At 39.7% G+C, this 16298-nt stretch overlaps 1 protein-coding gene across 1 annotated transcript in view; it reads right to left on the bottom strand.

Annotated features, from left to right (window-relative positions):
- Nucleotides 1-16298, bottom strand: part of col27a1b (collagen, type XXVII, alpha 1b) — a 65323-nt gene that overhangs the window by 30820 nt on the left and 18205 nt on the right. The window contains exons 6-15 of the mRNA XM_084945936.1: nucleotides 15429-15482; nucleotides 15270-15323; nucleotides 9617-9661; nucleotides 6744-6797; nucleotides 5443-5487; nucleotides 4577-4630; nucleotides 3924-3968; nucleotides 2031-2084; nucleotides 1079-1123; nucleotides 765-818 (exon numbers count right to left, since the gene is read on the bottom strand). Coding sequence (XP_084802062.1) covers nucleotides 765-818; nucleotides 1079-1123; nucleotides 2031-2084; nucleotides 3924-3968; nucleotides 4577-4630; nucleotides 5443-5487; nucleotides 6744-6797; nucleotides 9617-9661; nucleotides 15270-15323; nucleotides 15429-15482 — 504 coding nt within the window. The remainder of the gene's footprint in view (nucleotides 1-764; nucleotides 819-1078; nucleotides 1124-2030; nucleotides 2085-3923; nucleotides 3969-4576; nucleotides 4631-5442; nucleotides 5488-6743; nucleotides 6798-9616; nucleotides 9662-15269; nucleotides 15324-15428; nucleotides 15483-16298) is intronic.

Raw genomic sequence — 16298 nt, 5'->3', positions numbered from 1 at the left:
AAAATGCTAAGTAAGTAAAAGCAAGCAAACGTAGTTAGCAAGCTGTATTCATAAACGGCACAAGTGCAACAAACAGACACATACACAGCTACACAGGGAAAACTGTTTTGGTTTGAGGCTGTATGCTTTCCAATGCAGTTTAGTTTGCCTTTCTAATATGGTAGTGTATCGGGATTGACCACCAGTTCCTTTAATGGTCACTCGAGGCTTCCCCCAACACTAAGTCTGCTATTTTATTAGTCTGTATTAATGGGTGTCTGTGTCTTGAACTGGTAGAGCTTATGCATGCAACTTGCTAACCTAGATTGCTAGTGTCAGCTAACTTAAAACAACCAGATACCCTTGACTAAACAGGGTTGTTTTGGCTCCACAAAGCTAAAGCAGTAATGACCAAAACACTAACACTGAGGATTCAAAATAAAATCCAAAACCAACTGGTGTTATGGTGGCTAAGTCCATCATTTACATACATCTCTGTGGACTGACTCCCTTTTGGCTGTTAGTAGAAATGGAGATTTTTGGCACTTCCACTTGGCTTCATTTTCAGCCCAGAGATTGCCGCTTGAGGAACATCTATTCTGTAGCATAATTAATCCCAAGACTAACCATGTCTGACCAATGTAAGCTTAGCCTCTACTGGAGGAAGTTTTGAAGGCCAATCACTAAAATACCAAAATGCAACCAAAATGCAAAATTCAATACAACTTATAGTTAAAAATCCTCAAAAACAGACAGAGGCAAAACAGTGAAACTGGAACATTTACCTTGAGTCCTGGTGGTCCAGGTAATCCCATAATGCCAACAGGGCCCATGTCTCCCTGCAAACAATCACACCAACAGCCTTAAAACAATGTCCTTTGGAGGCATTTTGGTCAATAGCAAAACAAGTGTTGTTTTAAATTCATAGCAGATGCTCATAAAGAAAGAAAATAAATAATACTCCACAAAAAAGTTGTTTCGAACTAATTTTAGAAGGAAGAAAAATGAAAAAGCAGAGAGCAACAGACAAGGAATCAAAGTGCATAAACCACAAAATATAACTTTATGAAATCAGTTACAAGGATTGCACAACACTCACAATAAGACCGGGGACTCCACATGGGCCAGGAGCTCCCAGCTCACCCTAGGAGGAATGGAGAGGAGAAAGAACAAGAGAAAGAAGAGATACAACATATGCACACTCAAGAGCATAGAGCTGTCAGTACGAGATGCGATTGAATGCGGCATGTTTCTATATTTGTTTTGTTGATTAGTATTTTCCTTATCCTGAGAAAATGTTTTCCTCTACTCTATCTCAGTTTAGCACTGAGTAAGCGACTTGGCACTTGATACACAGAGCAGATTGTTGCCCAAATGATCTACCCCACAGCCACATGCTATGCCTACATCCTCTCCAAGCCACGCATCCAATACAGAGATGGATGACACACAGCCCAGTATGGCCTTCCTGTCGCTTCCTTTCTTTCTCTATGAATGAAAGGAGATAGATTTAGCCAAATGGAACATCCCCTCTTCTCTCTGGAGAGAGAGGAAATGAAGCCAGGGGGACACTCTCAGAGGTCAGCCAATCACAATCTAACACTGACCCAGTCAATCACAAGTGGTGAGGGTCAAGCTAAAGAAAGATGAGTGGCGAGTGAAACTGCTGATGGTGCCCTCATATCAGTATGGATAATGATGAGTGAGGGAGAATGCCAAGATCTGACTCGTGGTTAGTCCTGAGTAAGTATAAATGTTCCCGCTTTAAGTTTTGACTGTGTTAAAAACTTTTTCAGAAATATCCCTCTAGGTTACTTGATGTAGACTAAATAAATTTAAGTGCTACATTAAAATTTGTATGAATTGCACCTGTTTGTTGCACTACAGCATTTTGTATGTAATCTTCTAAATGACACTGCAGTGTGATCGTTATGTGAAATCAGATTAAATCTCTGTCAGGTGTAACATTGTGGACTTCAGGGACAAATGGGAGGAAATGGATTCCACCAATCATGAGTAAATCGTGCAGGAATCCACATCTTTTCACTTACTGGGTTCCCATCAGGGCCAGGTGGTCCCCTCTCTCCAACGTCACCAAGAAAGCCCTGAGCACACAAAGAGACAGCATCGTCATGTAACCATAGAGAGAGAGAGTCTTTATTATATTCATTCTCTCAAAATGCCCATTTTGATGTTGAATGCATTTAGATATCACACGGGATGTCAGTTAAGTTATTACAGCAAACACAGGGGATAAACAAAGTGTTTTTCCAAAACGGAAGTTTGCAGAGTAAGGCCAAGTTATCAGATGTGCTCCCAGCATTTTCATTCCCCAGAGAACGGCAGGAAATTCCATGGCTGACTGTTTCCAAGCGACGAGTGTCTGTGTGTGCACGCGCTGGCAGGGATTGCTCAGCAGCCCGCGAACCAAACCCCCAGGACGCGCCTAAATGGCTGAATAAAGCTGCTTGGCCCAGGAATTGCTGACTGTGCTCTTTTTTTGCTTGGCGCTCGTAATTCCATTATAGAGGCAGAACAAGAGGAGTGATGCAGCCAAGAGGCCACACGCTCATCGTGTGCTTGTCAGTATGCCAAGGTCAACATGCAACCCACTGCACATTACACCTCAGTACTTGCCTATAGAAGGTGAGTGTTAGGGTTAGGGGAATGATAAATGGCAGAACTGCGGTGGGGTCTCTTTTATCGTGTCAACAGAGGGAAAGATCAAAAAGGGCTTGAGTCTTAAACAGATGGCAAAGATAGGGCTGCTTGTGTGGCAAACAATCATTCCTTTTTTAGAAAGTTAGGCAAAAGTGGATCAAGAAATAAACAGTAATTGGTGCAAAAACAAGAAACATGGAAAAGTTTGCTGCTCCCAAACTGTCAATAACTCTCTCAGTTTTGATCAGAAACACATGCAACTCTTTTTTTCTCGTGCCGACAGTAAATCTCAGTGAGGATTTAATTATAGGATCTGTCCAAATAAAAGTCTCTTCTCAAAGCTATGTGCAAATTCTAGCCAGTCATTCTATCTGTATGGGTGACACAAGAAAATGGGAGCAGTTTGATGTCATTCAAAATCTGAATTCAAAAAGACAATTTTCATCACACATATTCCCATTTGATAGAATGTGACAGCTCTTTTGCTTGTCTGGTTCTCTTGCACTGCTGCTGAGTCAGGATGGAAAAAAAAAACAACTTCTTACACAAACTGACCTCACTTTTCACCACAGAGGAAGAGAAATGGCTTGCTCATGACTTGGCAATGAAGGGCTTACTCTTAGGCCTTGGCATGTGTCGCTGACCATTGCAGCATAATAAGACTGAAAAATCATGTTCAACCGGACTAAGCCTGGGAAAAATATGTGATTCATACAAGTGGTTATGTGCAGTATTAGTATTTTCCATGTAAGCTTGGAAGGACGGGAAATTTGCTTCCAGGCGCCAATGACAATAGACCTCTCTTGTCTGTGGGTAGAGCTTCCAGAGGGCCAAACCCACAACTGACACATTATATTAGGCTATCAGTCTAACGCAATACAAGAACAGTAATAAGCACACTGTTTAACACAGAAAGTTTCCTAATCAACTTCAGTCAGAGAAAATTAATTGCACTGATCATGAGATTTATAGACAGATAGCATTTTTTAACATTAAACTAGCAATAAGCTTAGTGGGAATATGATTATAATCTTCTGATATGTACTAAAGGAATCTATGCTTCCTCTTAGACTATAGTAGGCTGAGCTTTTTTGCCTCATATATGTATTTACGAGTAAGGCCAGGAGGGGTTTCACACTGAACTGAAGTCTCTGTCACAGTAATGGTCATTTAATGGGCTTTATAGTAGCTCTGCACTGCAGTAAGGTCCCATAGATCACAAACACTCTCATTGCCATAAGGCTACATTAATAACTGAGAAGTATGTTGAGAGAAAACTTTACCGGCCTACCCATCTTGCCCTTCTTCCCATGAACACCAGGAATTCCCTAGGAACAGGAAAGAAATGGATAAGAAGAAGAGTACATCATTTCAAAACCTGGACAACATTCAGCGATAAGACTCAATCTATCGGGCGGTGTGTAGTTTTGATGCTCCTCACAAGAACAAAATTATTGACTGAAAGCAGAGAACACCATTTCTGCTCTTGAAATTTTACCAACTGTGGGGGGGAGGGGATAAAATATTCAAATTCCATCCTTCAGCTTGGTATCAGCAGATGACAAAACAATCTCAAAGGGTCCATTTAACAGCTGTTCTGTAGTTTTCTATATTATTACATCATGATCCTCAGAAGTGTTCAGGAGAAAGTTGAAATCTGAACTTCTGATAAACAGAAGAGCTATAAAATGGATCTTGAGGTGAGGTTATTTCATCAGATAAGACATTTGAAGCTCAACTTATTGGATACAAAATTGTGCATTCATTGTTTTTACTCAAGAGTAATGGATAGGTTTGCCTAGTGTGGTCTTAGTGTTTTGATCTAATGCCCTTGTTTTATTCAAGTAAATCTAATCTGGGTCTCATTTCCATTTCATCATTTTTGGGACATAATGCAGCCCAGTGGGTATTCTCTCTCAAAGCCACTAATACTCACTCTCTCGCCATCAGGACCAGGAAAGCCAAAAAGCCCAGGGATGCCAATGTGACCCTGGAGAGATAAATAAAAGATGGAGTAAAGGAACAGATAAGGCGAAGATAGATGGAAAAGCAAAAGGTGGATAAGGGGACATAATGAGACTGAGCAAAGATGCTGGGCATTGTGTAGGACTGTCAATAACACTAACACGTGTCTAAAAATCTTTATAAAGCCTTCAGCTGTGATGGGTCCATCTGCAACAGTGCTCTGCAAGGTTTTTGTTACAGTTGAGTGGTCTCGAAGAGCCAAACCTTGAAGCAAGTGTATATGCCCATGGACTGCATGGTGCTGGCTTCCACGATGTAGTCCAAGGGCACATACCCTCACATCAGGGATCTCTGGAGATCTTCGTGCCAAACCTGCTCAGTGGAAAATTAGAAATAACAATGACATGAAATGAGAAGCTTACATCTGGATGCATTATGCAGCACAGCTATAAAGTTTTATGATCTCTGGCTAGCATTACTAAAAACTGTATTGACTCTAACATACTTTAAATATATGAAGAAAACCATCTGTTATCATTATCGTCACGTTAACGGGGAAAGATGAGCGGTGTTTATGACACTGGCTGTTTTATATAACCACACTGGTTAGGTAATTAAATTAGCATGATTTTCACAGCTCATTTAAGGAAAGCGAAGGTCCAACAGAGAAGAAACATGCAGCTCTCCCCTGTGGCCATCAGTAGCTGCTACATGAGGGAGCATGACAAAAACAGGAAACATGAAGAAATGGCAAAAGACTTGCAAAGTACCATAGAGAGTCTTACAAAAACACACATCCCAACACCACCACCAAGAAGAACTGCAACATCTACTTACCCTCACCCCTTTTATCCCCATTTTTCCTGCAGGCCCAGGAAAGCCCTAATTGTAATAGATAAAAAAAAACATATTTCAGTAGTTACAAACAGCTGCATTCATCTGAGATGCCATACAAGTACATTTATATATTTAAATCGGCTGACTAGTCTACTTAACAATTAGCATCCACCTTTTGGATATTGAATTTTGTATCCTCTTTAAAATTCTGTTTAGCATAAACCCTGACATTTGCAGCGTTAATGCTTCAGCAGCATTCACATCTGTTTCCCAGAAACACTGTCATCTAATGCACCGGCACAGAACATGACTCTGCAACTATAAAGATCAACTTTCTGCTCAGGAGAGCTCCCAACAGCAAATTGCAAAGTCTTGACATAAACATATAGCCCTCCTGATTCCCAGCCTACAGATGGTAGGGGGTGCTAAAACCTAATCCACCACACATCTCTAGGTTCATATAGGGGATCAGAGTTTTGGCATAGTCAGTGCAGTAAAGCACAGAGGCAAACACAGAGACCTGTGCCTGAACACTAAGTTATCTTAAACATTCAAGGGTTGTAAATGAGGGAATAGCCAACCAGTTGTTTTTTGGAGTTTAAAGCTGAGATAAAATAGATTTCTAACGTGGAGAAACTCTAATACTTCCCAGCTTTGACTTCTTCAGTTAGACTACTCCTAGAAGTGAAGCAAGGGATAACGCTCAGAGTTTTAAAGGACAGAAGAAGCTTTTATTGTGTGCGTGTGTGTACCTGGGGACATGTGGCATTAGTCACACTTTTATTACCTTTTCTTTCTTCAGGGTATCGCTTACGATAGAAACCCTTTTGACATTTTATTTTCTCACAAGACCAGGGGCATCCATCGCTGAAATTCCACCACAGGTAATTTTTCTTTTCAATCAGCAGCTACACACTTTTCATTCTGATTTATCAAATTAGGTTTTTTTGTTGAGGCGCCGGTTGCGGAGATTTTTTATAGTTTTGCCACCATCCAGTATTATTACATGTAATTATTTCCTTGCTTAAGAAAACATAAGAATTCAATGCTCCCCTTTAGTTCTCAGTATATTCATCATTCTGACAGCAAGTAAAAATTACAAGATGAAATTTGATTTGTTCAAAAGTCCCAAATCCCAAATTTTTCAAAAAGTTGAATTCACAATAGAAAAGATGTGCAGGACTCCATTTATTGTTTTATTTCCACGCGTGTCTGTGTGTCTATGTGTGTATGTATATGTGTGTGTGTGTGTGTGTGTGTATCCCTGCTCAACCAGTGCCACAACTCTAGATTTACTGCACCTGCCTGCCAGGATAGCCTTTTGCCCCAGGGCTTCCATCATCTCCCCGCTCGCCCTGTGGAGACAGAGACAGTAGAGAAATACGTGCTAGAAGAATGCAAGAGACTAAAAAGCAGGAAAAGGAAGGAAAAGAGGATGAGGAAAGGAAATATTCCTAGAATAAGGGCCTCTTTTGTGCACAAATGATTTCTGCTGCAGCCTCGCTGATTGCAGTCCTAGAAACTTAGGAAACAGAGTAATTAAAACTGTAAGCAGACATATTTATGCCGTAATAAACAACAGCCAGTTGGTCCTATAGAGGAATTCAAAACTTCCAAGCTTTTCAATAGAGTCCTATTGTTTAGTCGAGTTGCCTAAGGAAAGAGGCGCCACTACAGACATTGCCACTCTAACCACTCAATTAATCCAACAGTAAGTGCTTTTATAATGTGGTCAAGCTTGCATGCTGTTAAGACTACTGTGAGCACAGCTCTGCATTGGTATGTTTATCCTTATCGACACACTGTATAATGCATGCGTCATCCCTTCATTGTGGTGAGACCAAATGAAATGCATCAATCAGAGAGTAACATTTAATTCTGTAAATATGGGAAAAGAAAATTACTAAATTACTTAATGAAGGAATGCAAATTACAGGCCCTTCATACACTATTCCTAAAGCTAACCATATTCATTTAAAACTGAGGTTTCTGCATTTTCAGATTCCTGGGAAAACTGGATTAATATGTTAAGACAGGCTAGAAGGATAATGTCATTAAAAACCATAATCAGAGAAACAGCAGTCATTGTAGAAGCCCCCTTAATATTACACACACTCTAGAATATACTGCAGTCCAGTAAAATGCCACCACTAACCAGAACATCAGAGCTAAAGCTATAATTAACTCCTCGATGGCAGAAACTGCAAAAAGTGCATTACAGAGATTCAAAAGGTGCCCTTTAAAGCATAACCGTTAATTGGTTTGCATTAGACTGTACAGGTGCAAAATAAAGCAGACACCATTGGTAAGTAAGAAATATTGCACAACACAGGGTTAAGATAAAATAATAAGTGTTGAGCTAAGGAAGAGCAAGACATTTTTCCACAATTACTAAGCTTTATCAAATGGCATATTTAATTACAATTTATTTACAAATATTGCACCCACACACACACACACACAGCACATGTACACAGCCATAGAAGTGATGTTACACACATTCTTAACTCCAGAGGGCAATACATAAAAAAATATTTAGTTCTTACAATCCTCACTCTTCCCATTGTCCACACTTAGTTAACCTCCAGGTGGAAGTAATAAGTCAATAAGCAGTTGGTGAAAATTTCTAGCTAATAAAAATATGCATGTAAACACATTCACGTGTTGCATTTATGAAAACATATCATTTATAAGTGTTTTAAGAAAAATATATAGTTAACTATTTCACTATCAGCTTAACGTTTGACACAGTTTACATTATCTGAAAAAAGTGCTTGAAAAAAATGAACTTTATTTTCTCCTTTATTGTGACACGATGCAGTCTTCTAAGAGATATTTCACAGGTTTTAGATTCATGAAGATGGGAAAGGACTAGGGAGGGGAATGATCTAGAGTCTTCAAACTATTTAGCCTACTTGCACCTCTGCCAAAAAACGCCCACTATTTTCCCGCCAAGATTCCCAAATGACTAATATCTAACGTCTCTAGTCACCATGTGTAAAGACATAATCACTGCTATTTTTTTTTTTTTTTAATGAACCCGTGTGTGCCTCTTTTACTAGTATTTTTCCTCTATCACTCTCCCTTTCTCCTGTTTTGTTACTATAAATGGAAAGAAATGCTTAAGCGTTGTGGGAACTGTCTCTGTAGACTCTTGGCTCTTTTACTTGGTAAGTAAACATACTGTAACAAACAGCTAACACACGCTGCAGCCATCAGACAGAAACATTTTTTTATATTATACATGACAAAAAATATATTATAGAAATGCTATGATAAATGTCACAAGTATAAAAGTAAATGGACTAGGCTCTGAAAAAATTTTATATATCAGTTTAACTAAAATCAATATTTGAAAAAATTGACTTTGAATTTAAACCAGTACTAAGTTAATAGGTTAAGCCTCTGTGTCTCCCTTTAACAGGCTCTATGGACCTCTTTAAAAAAAAAAAAAGTACAGTACATCCCTACTAGAAAATTACATATTTTAATAAAAGCATGTTTTTTATAAAAGCAGAAATGATCACAAAAATGCAATGTCAAATCTAAATCAAGACGTCTAGAACAAAGACTTTTAGGCAGATGAAACCAAAGTGGAGATGTGTCAATGCAGAACGTCATATATGGTGAAAATCAAACACAGTAAATCAGCACAAATGCCTCACCCCAGCTGTCAAACATAGTGGAGGAGGAGTAATGGTTTGGTTCTGTTTTACAGCCACAGGACCTGGGCGCTTTGCAGGGTTTAAGTCAACTATGAACTCCTCTGTATACCAAAACATTCATGAGTCAAAACTGAGACAGCTATCTGACAGCCAAGCTTGGCCAAAATTCCTCCACAAGAAAATAAGTGACTGATTAAGTGATATAGAAGATCATTGCTTCAAAATATTGCAGCTAAAGGTGCTTCTACAAGCTACTGGGTCGTGGTTTGTATTTAGTTTTTCACAGGATGCTATGCTGTCCTGTGAAAATCTTTCTTTTTTCACATCACAATAACAGACACCATCTCCTTTATTTGGATATTGACACTATGATCAAACCAGGCGCCTGTTTCATTCTGACGGATCAAACGGGCTCCTTCCTGTAAACAATGTGTGACGGCTAAGAAAACCGAACCTTTTCTCAGTACATGACATTAAACTGTTACCATGCTCCTGTAAAAAATACTCACAGGTTCACCCGGGAGACCAGCAGGACCAGGATATCCTTTTTGTCCCTGTTGACAAAAAAACACAAAAAAAGCAACAAGTTAAAAGTTAATACTAATAATTAATACTAAGTAAAATGATTGTGCCATATAATATTCCAGTCACAATTCCACAAGGAAGTTCAGTGTTAAGTGCCTTGGAGCAAAAAGACTGTTTATCTTGGAAGGGAAAAAAGTTAAATGGTCACTTGTCAAATTCAATTAATTTTTTCTTTTCTTTTTATCACCTTGCGTTCAAGAGTGCCTCAGTTAACATTGCAGGGGTTTAAATTATGCTAGTAGTTTCCAGCTGCCTTAGAGAAAATTTGACTTTGTTTTCCTATAAAAAAGTTCAATAAAATGACTTCATAAAAACCTGGAAGGCTTAGCTTAAAAGGCTCCACAGCACAAGCAAACGTAATAAATGTGAAACTAATAAACCACTTATCAGTGGTACTGCCCGGTGAACCCTGAATAAGGCATTTCTTTACCATTTCTACACAAGAACAATGACATTTTATTTATTGTTGTGGCACAGCTACTTGGCTTTGGGTTAGTCTAATCATTGCCACCGCCGCACCCTGACAAAACAATTCAGTATCATCTTGCATTAATTAAACCAATAAACCAATTAGGCAGTAATGCGTAAAACCCAAAAGGGTAATTAATGGTCACCTTCATGCCCTGTGATCTCAAATGAGCTTGCCAGCTGGCTACAAAATGTATTAATCTTTTCACAATCAAGATCTGTGGCAATAAATAAAGACATGAAGTCATCTCTGGGGGGAGAAAAAGTTTATTATCTGAAGTGTAAAGTCATTAGCCACAAGCTGTTTTGGCCTGACAGCAGCAGCACAAATAAACCACAGTCAGACAGAGGCTGAAAAAATTAGTAACTGTGTGTACAGTAAATAAAGTCGACATCAAGAGATCAATGCAAAGCACTCCCGAACCAAACACCAGAGTGTAAAAAGGGACATCAAAATTCTCCCTACACAAACATCCTCTGAGGTATATGGTAGTATCGATGTAAAGGGTCAACTTTAAAGGTTTCTTCACTTAGTTCATGCTGGCTCGGTGAAGGAAAATGCCACTTGATAAAAAAATAATGCAGCTGGGCACATTTTAAAGTTGTAATTTGACTTTTTTGTGCTGACATTCTGTTTTCTGCTGTCTTCTGTGTTTTTGGAAAAAGAGTCTTCGTTAGAATTTAAAGTAAAGTGCGATTTTTTTTAAATTATTTGTTTGGTTGGCTGTTTTTTTTTCCGTAATGATTGGCTGTCCAAAGATAGTAAGTATTAATGGACAGCATGAGTCTGGGTTGAAAGTCTAAGAAAGATTGAGACTGACAGCCACAGAGCCGATAAGTAAAATCTGGCTGGCAGGTTGACATCTTGAACTGATAAAAAATGAAAAAAAAAATAAGAAAAGCCTTGTGCAACATCTTAGAAATGTGAGCTATCCCACGAACCAATTAAACAAAACTAAAGTTTATTATGTCATTGTGACGTAAGAACTCATCCTTTAAACAAGCAGACAAAGTAATGCATTCATTGAAGTTTGGTTCATGAACATTCATGAGCTGACTTTTACCAACACTCTGTGATTGTGTCTTAGTTCAAAAGGTCCTCACAAAGAAATAAGCACGCTTTCAAGGACAACTGTCTTTCTGAGATTCATATTTTCTGCACAGATCAAAGCCAGATGTCAGCCGATCGGCCACAGTAATTCTCTCAGACACTGTTATATTCACGTTTTGTGAAACTCCTGATTATTTGTCTATTTATCTGCAGACAAGCCACACAGTGCTGAGAGATGGAAATAATTGATAGGATTTTCGAGGGTAGATGAGTCTCCTGCTGGAGCCAAAGCAATGCAGCCACAAAAGAACAAAAGAATGTGTCTGGGCTTTCCAGCACAGCCAATACAGCCGAGTACAGTAAAAATAGGGAAAAGAAATCTGTGCATGCGTGTCGTATGTGGGCTAAACAAAAATTGGACCGCTTTCACGGCTCTGTAAATCCATTGTGTGACACAAAATGGCAGAATCCATTGTGCGAGAAAAAAAGATGGCAAGGTATCATTATCTTCATTAGTTCTTCTTGTTCATGAAGAGCAAACAGTTTTAATTAGCGTAACTCACACCAGATCAACCCTACAGCGAACAGGCGAAGCGAAGCAGCAGCACCGTCTCCGCTGCGTGAAGAATAAGTAACAGATTGTACTTGGCAGACAAAAAATACATTGTTCTTTCCATAGATTTTTAATTTTATTATAACAAAAAACCTAATCCCACCTGGCAAGCCTTGGGCTTCTTTCTTGGACAAATCAGCAAATAAAGGTAAGAGAATATTTTTATACGGAGCTGCAGAGCAGGAAGGAAAAAATGTGGAGGAGTGCACACCTAATAAAAAGTTTGAGTGTTGTTGCAGTGTGCCATCATCAGAGCTAGCTGTGTAAATGGAACACAGGTTCAGAATCGGTAGTACTCTTTGCAGAGTTTTGGTTTGACACACACATGCACGAGTCTCTTCTTATTTTACAGCGCAGACCACTGATTGACTCCCAGGCAACCTTCCCATTACATCTTTACACATTTCCCACAGCGAGAAAGGCTGTTTCTGGCAGAAAGCCAAGGGACTGAGCAGAAAACTCAGCGAAAACCGTCCATGACAGGTCATAGCTTTACAGGCTGGTTAGACAGACAATGGAACAACCCTCGAGGTTCATCAAAGGCAGGTGATGGAATTTCAGCGTAATTGTAATACAAAAGTGCACTATAGGGAGTTTTGCATTACTTAGTAGAATTAAAAAAAAAGTCTAAGTCAAGAACAGCTGCAAGCAATGAGGTGTCTCGTGGCTTTCAGGGGAGCCAAGCTGATTTCTTTGTTTTTATTAGCTGGATACAAACTGCATTTTAATACTTTTTAGGGCTGTCAGCAGTTTCTTGCACAGACACGGGCCTTTTAAGTTTAACGTGAACTTGTGTTACCGGAATCTCACCTGACCTTATAACCAGAACAAGAACAGAGGATCTGTTACAGCTATTTAACCTCCGCAAGGATGCTGCTTTCAGCCTACCAAAGATCCACAATTACCATAACTCAGCTGAAAGAATATCAGCTTTTCCCATGACTCCATGTTCCATGACTCAGAAGACGAGGAGAGGCCTTCCTTTTTTTCCAGTTGGAGCCTTCCCCACTACTAAACTGAATTGAGGGAAACTGAGCACACCAGATGGTTTTTCACAGTCAGCCCTGTCTGATTGCATAACAAACTGCTGGCGCTCCCGCCAAAGCGTTATTGCACTCATATTATTGGGTCCCAAGTGAGAACACGGCTGTGTGTATGTGCATGCGTCTCAATGAGAACAAAAGTTGCTTACAAGGGGTTTCTCAGATTGTGTAACAGCCATTTTTAATTAGCATTCTTCAGGCATCCGATTCCTGACCTTTCTCTGACCTTTTACTGTACCGATGTAGCTTTTACTTCTTTCTATCTTCACCAGAGTATAAATTTGAGAGCTGCCCACAAGAGGAGCAGTGTGATCATATACTGTCAAGTGCAATTTAAAAGAAGCTTTGTCTGTGGATTTTCTTCCATAAGCTTTTATGACTTTGTTTACTGCTGCAGCAGCACATCGGGTAACTCATCTCTAACGCTCTCTGCCAAGTTTCCTTTCTTCTGTCTCATTTTATCTAGACTGAAAGCAGTGTGTAACCTGTAAACACTTCAAACTATTTCAACACCATATTAATTCAATTCTTTATTTAGATTCCCTGCTGCTAAGGAGGCAGTGCAGGTCGCCTCCTTGAAAAACTCCATATGAATATAATACATCTGGATATCAGTCTGTGGGTCCTACAGTGTTTCTGGGCAGCTTCTGAGATTTATTCTTACTGAATCTGGAGGAAGCCTTGGAAATTAGGGGGAAGAAGTGTCTGTGAGGTCTGCTGTTTACTGGAATGAGCCATAGCTGCAGAAGGCAAGTAAACATTTTTCTAACTGTTGTTAGGAATGAAGAATTAGGTGAGACCCTGGCAAGGACAACCTCCAAACCTAATTAACATTTGTCATTGACACATTACCAAAGAGTTCAGGCTCTTTAACCATTAAAGGGCGAGGCTAGTGACATTCTACGTTTTTCTTAATATTAAGAAACTCAATGAAAAGACTTAGCTAGAAGTCGCGTAGACAGGCTTCATTCCTACTTTTGGAATTTTATCACTGATTAAAAAGTGCTTGTTACGTGCCAAGAGATGTGGCTTTGCTTTTGTGTTCTTTTTATCTTTCAGGTGTCAAGCCTCCACCTATTGGCCGGTTCAAAGTTGATTGGCATGTGTCTATTGGCTGGTCTGGGCACAGTGGGCCAATCACTCTCCGAGGATCACTACAAATGAGCGGCTCCCTTGCCAGCTGGTGGCTGCTGGCTTCTGCTTTATAGCAAACATTTGTGTGAAGGCTTCTTTGTATTGTGTGTGGTGGGAGGCTGGACAGGTAAGCTGGGGTACCCTATACTCTGGCTGCAGTTTTTAAACTGTTAGACACACTAGGTTATGCGGTTGATGCCACTTTTGTATGTTTTCACTGACCTTTTATCGAGTAGCTAGGTAGGCCTTTTGTTTTGCAGGTTTGTTTTAGTTAGGCCCTGGAAGCTATCGACCTCTTTTTGTTTTATTAATTTCTTTGATTTGGATCAACCGCCCAGTCCTCCTCCCCCACCTTTCTCTTTTGTTAAGTTTGACTATCAAGGCAAGCAACCAATAATGGGATGTAACAATCCTGCAGTTATGTAAAACTATTATTGTAAAACAAATTCTATGCAAAAGTACGATCAGATTTACCATTTTATTTGTACACTGTGCATAGTAAGAAATCCCGACAAGTGCCAGACCACTTGAGATGTGCAATTACTGTGAGGGGCTTGGGAAAAGGCCAAAGATAAAATGCACAAGGCCACTGAGAAAACACTCTGCTAACCGTCACTCTCTGTCAGGATAACCCAGCGCAGTGGTATCCAAAGAACGTTAAATAATGCTGATTGCGAACAAGACCAGATCACAGCGCTAACCCACATTCATAAGTTGTCCTACTTTTTTAGAAGTACTACTCTCCAGAGTGAATGACATAACAACCGAGGAAAACTTTTCACCCGGCAATCTTTATTTTCCCCTCAGATGCCTTCATTATATTTTAGGCCTGCGACACATATGAAGTAACAGGCCTGGTATTCAAATATTTCATTTTCCAAGCCAGTGAGGAGCTAGAACACAGGTGTGCTCCTTGACTTCTGCATTATGTTAGGCTGTTTTCCAAACAAGAACTCAAACATTCATGTTTGGCTGAAAGCCCCACACAGACCGACAGATTCCAATTTGAAAGGCAAGAGAGCTAAAGAGCGTTCATTTGATTTACGGATCCTCGTTATACAGGACTGAGTCAGTCATTCATTCTTGATGTGTCTGATTTATGTGTGAAAACACTGTCAGAAAGGAGAAAGAATGGACAGAAACCAAGAATATGAACTTTCATACATATGGAAGAGAATCAGCAAACTGTGATGGCAATAATTACTTCCTGGCGGATTTACAAACAAATACATACAGTTTTAGTTTGTGAGCCAAAGCAGCCGTTTTACCTTTCGTCCGTCTTGGCCAGGCAGCCCAGGGGGGCCCGTGACACCAGGTTCTCCCTAAAATGGCAAATGAGGACACATTCAGTTTATCGACATATTCACATGCCTATGTCTGCGGATACTCCAACAGATTTAAGGAAGGAAATGTGATAATGTGTATACTTTTTGTCCTTTTGGGGGTTGACCAGGGGACAGTCCAGGATCTCCTTTTTGTCCCTAGAACATAAAAAAGAGAAAGCATTAATTTTTCATGACGAGTACAACATGTTCTAGTCTGCCAGAGCTTTTTATTGCACAAATTTCAACACTGATCCTCACAAGGTGCAGAGAACTTTGAATTTTATTTTTAGACTTATATAATCAAAGAGTAACAAGTTCATTAAACGTATTGGTGGTTGTATTTACGCAACTGTGCAGTCCATTTATGCCCTCCTGTGACTCCGTTTACACCAAGCTAGGGAGAAGCAATGGGGAGTGACTCTGTACATTCTTCTCCCTTTTCGGGCAGTGGGAATCCTGTCAGTGCGGTCTGGGTCAGCATTCAGTGTTCAATTTTAATAGTGAAAGAACTGCCATGTAATTTGTGCAACCATGTCCAAGTGGAAGCACAGTATAGCATTTCCTGTGTTAGTGGTTATCATAGTGGTAATCGGGTGATGTGATAAAGCACCCAAACGGTACGGCTATAATCAAAGAGGTGATTGCAAATGCTGTAACACATTACATTTGACTCCAAGTGTGGAAATAAATCATCCTGTTTTATGACACACATTGCAGCTTGCAACCAAAGCCTGTTTTCAAAGAAAGTAAACTTCTTATAGCAAATAGCAACAGCACATTAGCATTTGAGCATAGATGGAAAGTCATGCATAGTTTTAAAAGAACAGATTTTTTTGTACTGGATAATTCCCCCCCTTCACAGCATATCGGCCCATTTAAACTTGCATGTTTGTGTCAGTTACCACTTGGCACTGAATAACCTCTTGCAGTTTCTCCAGACTGATTTCTTTATAGTGCAGGGAGCAACACGCA

The sequence above is a fragment of the Perissodus microlepis genome, chromosome 12 (assembly GCF_051167445.1).
Source record: "Perissodus microlepis isolate ML-2025 ecotype Zambia chromosome 12, ASM5116744v1, whole genome shotgun sequence".
In the NCBI taxonomy this organism is placed as follows: domain Eukaryota; kingdom Metazoa; phylum Chordata; class Actinopteri; order Cichliformes; family Cichlidae; genus Perissodus; species Perissodus microlepis.
The sequence above is the reverse complement of the archived record's forward strand: the minus strand, read 5'-3'. Positions and strand labels throughout refer to the sequence as shown.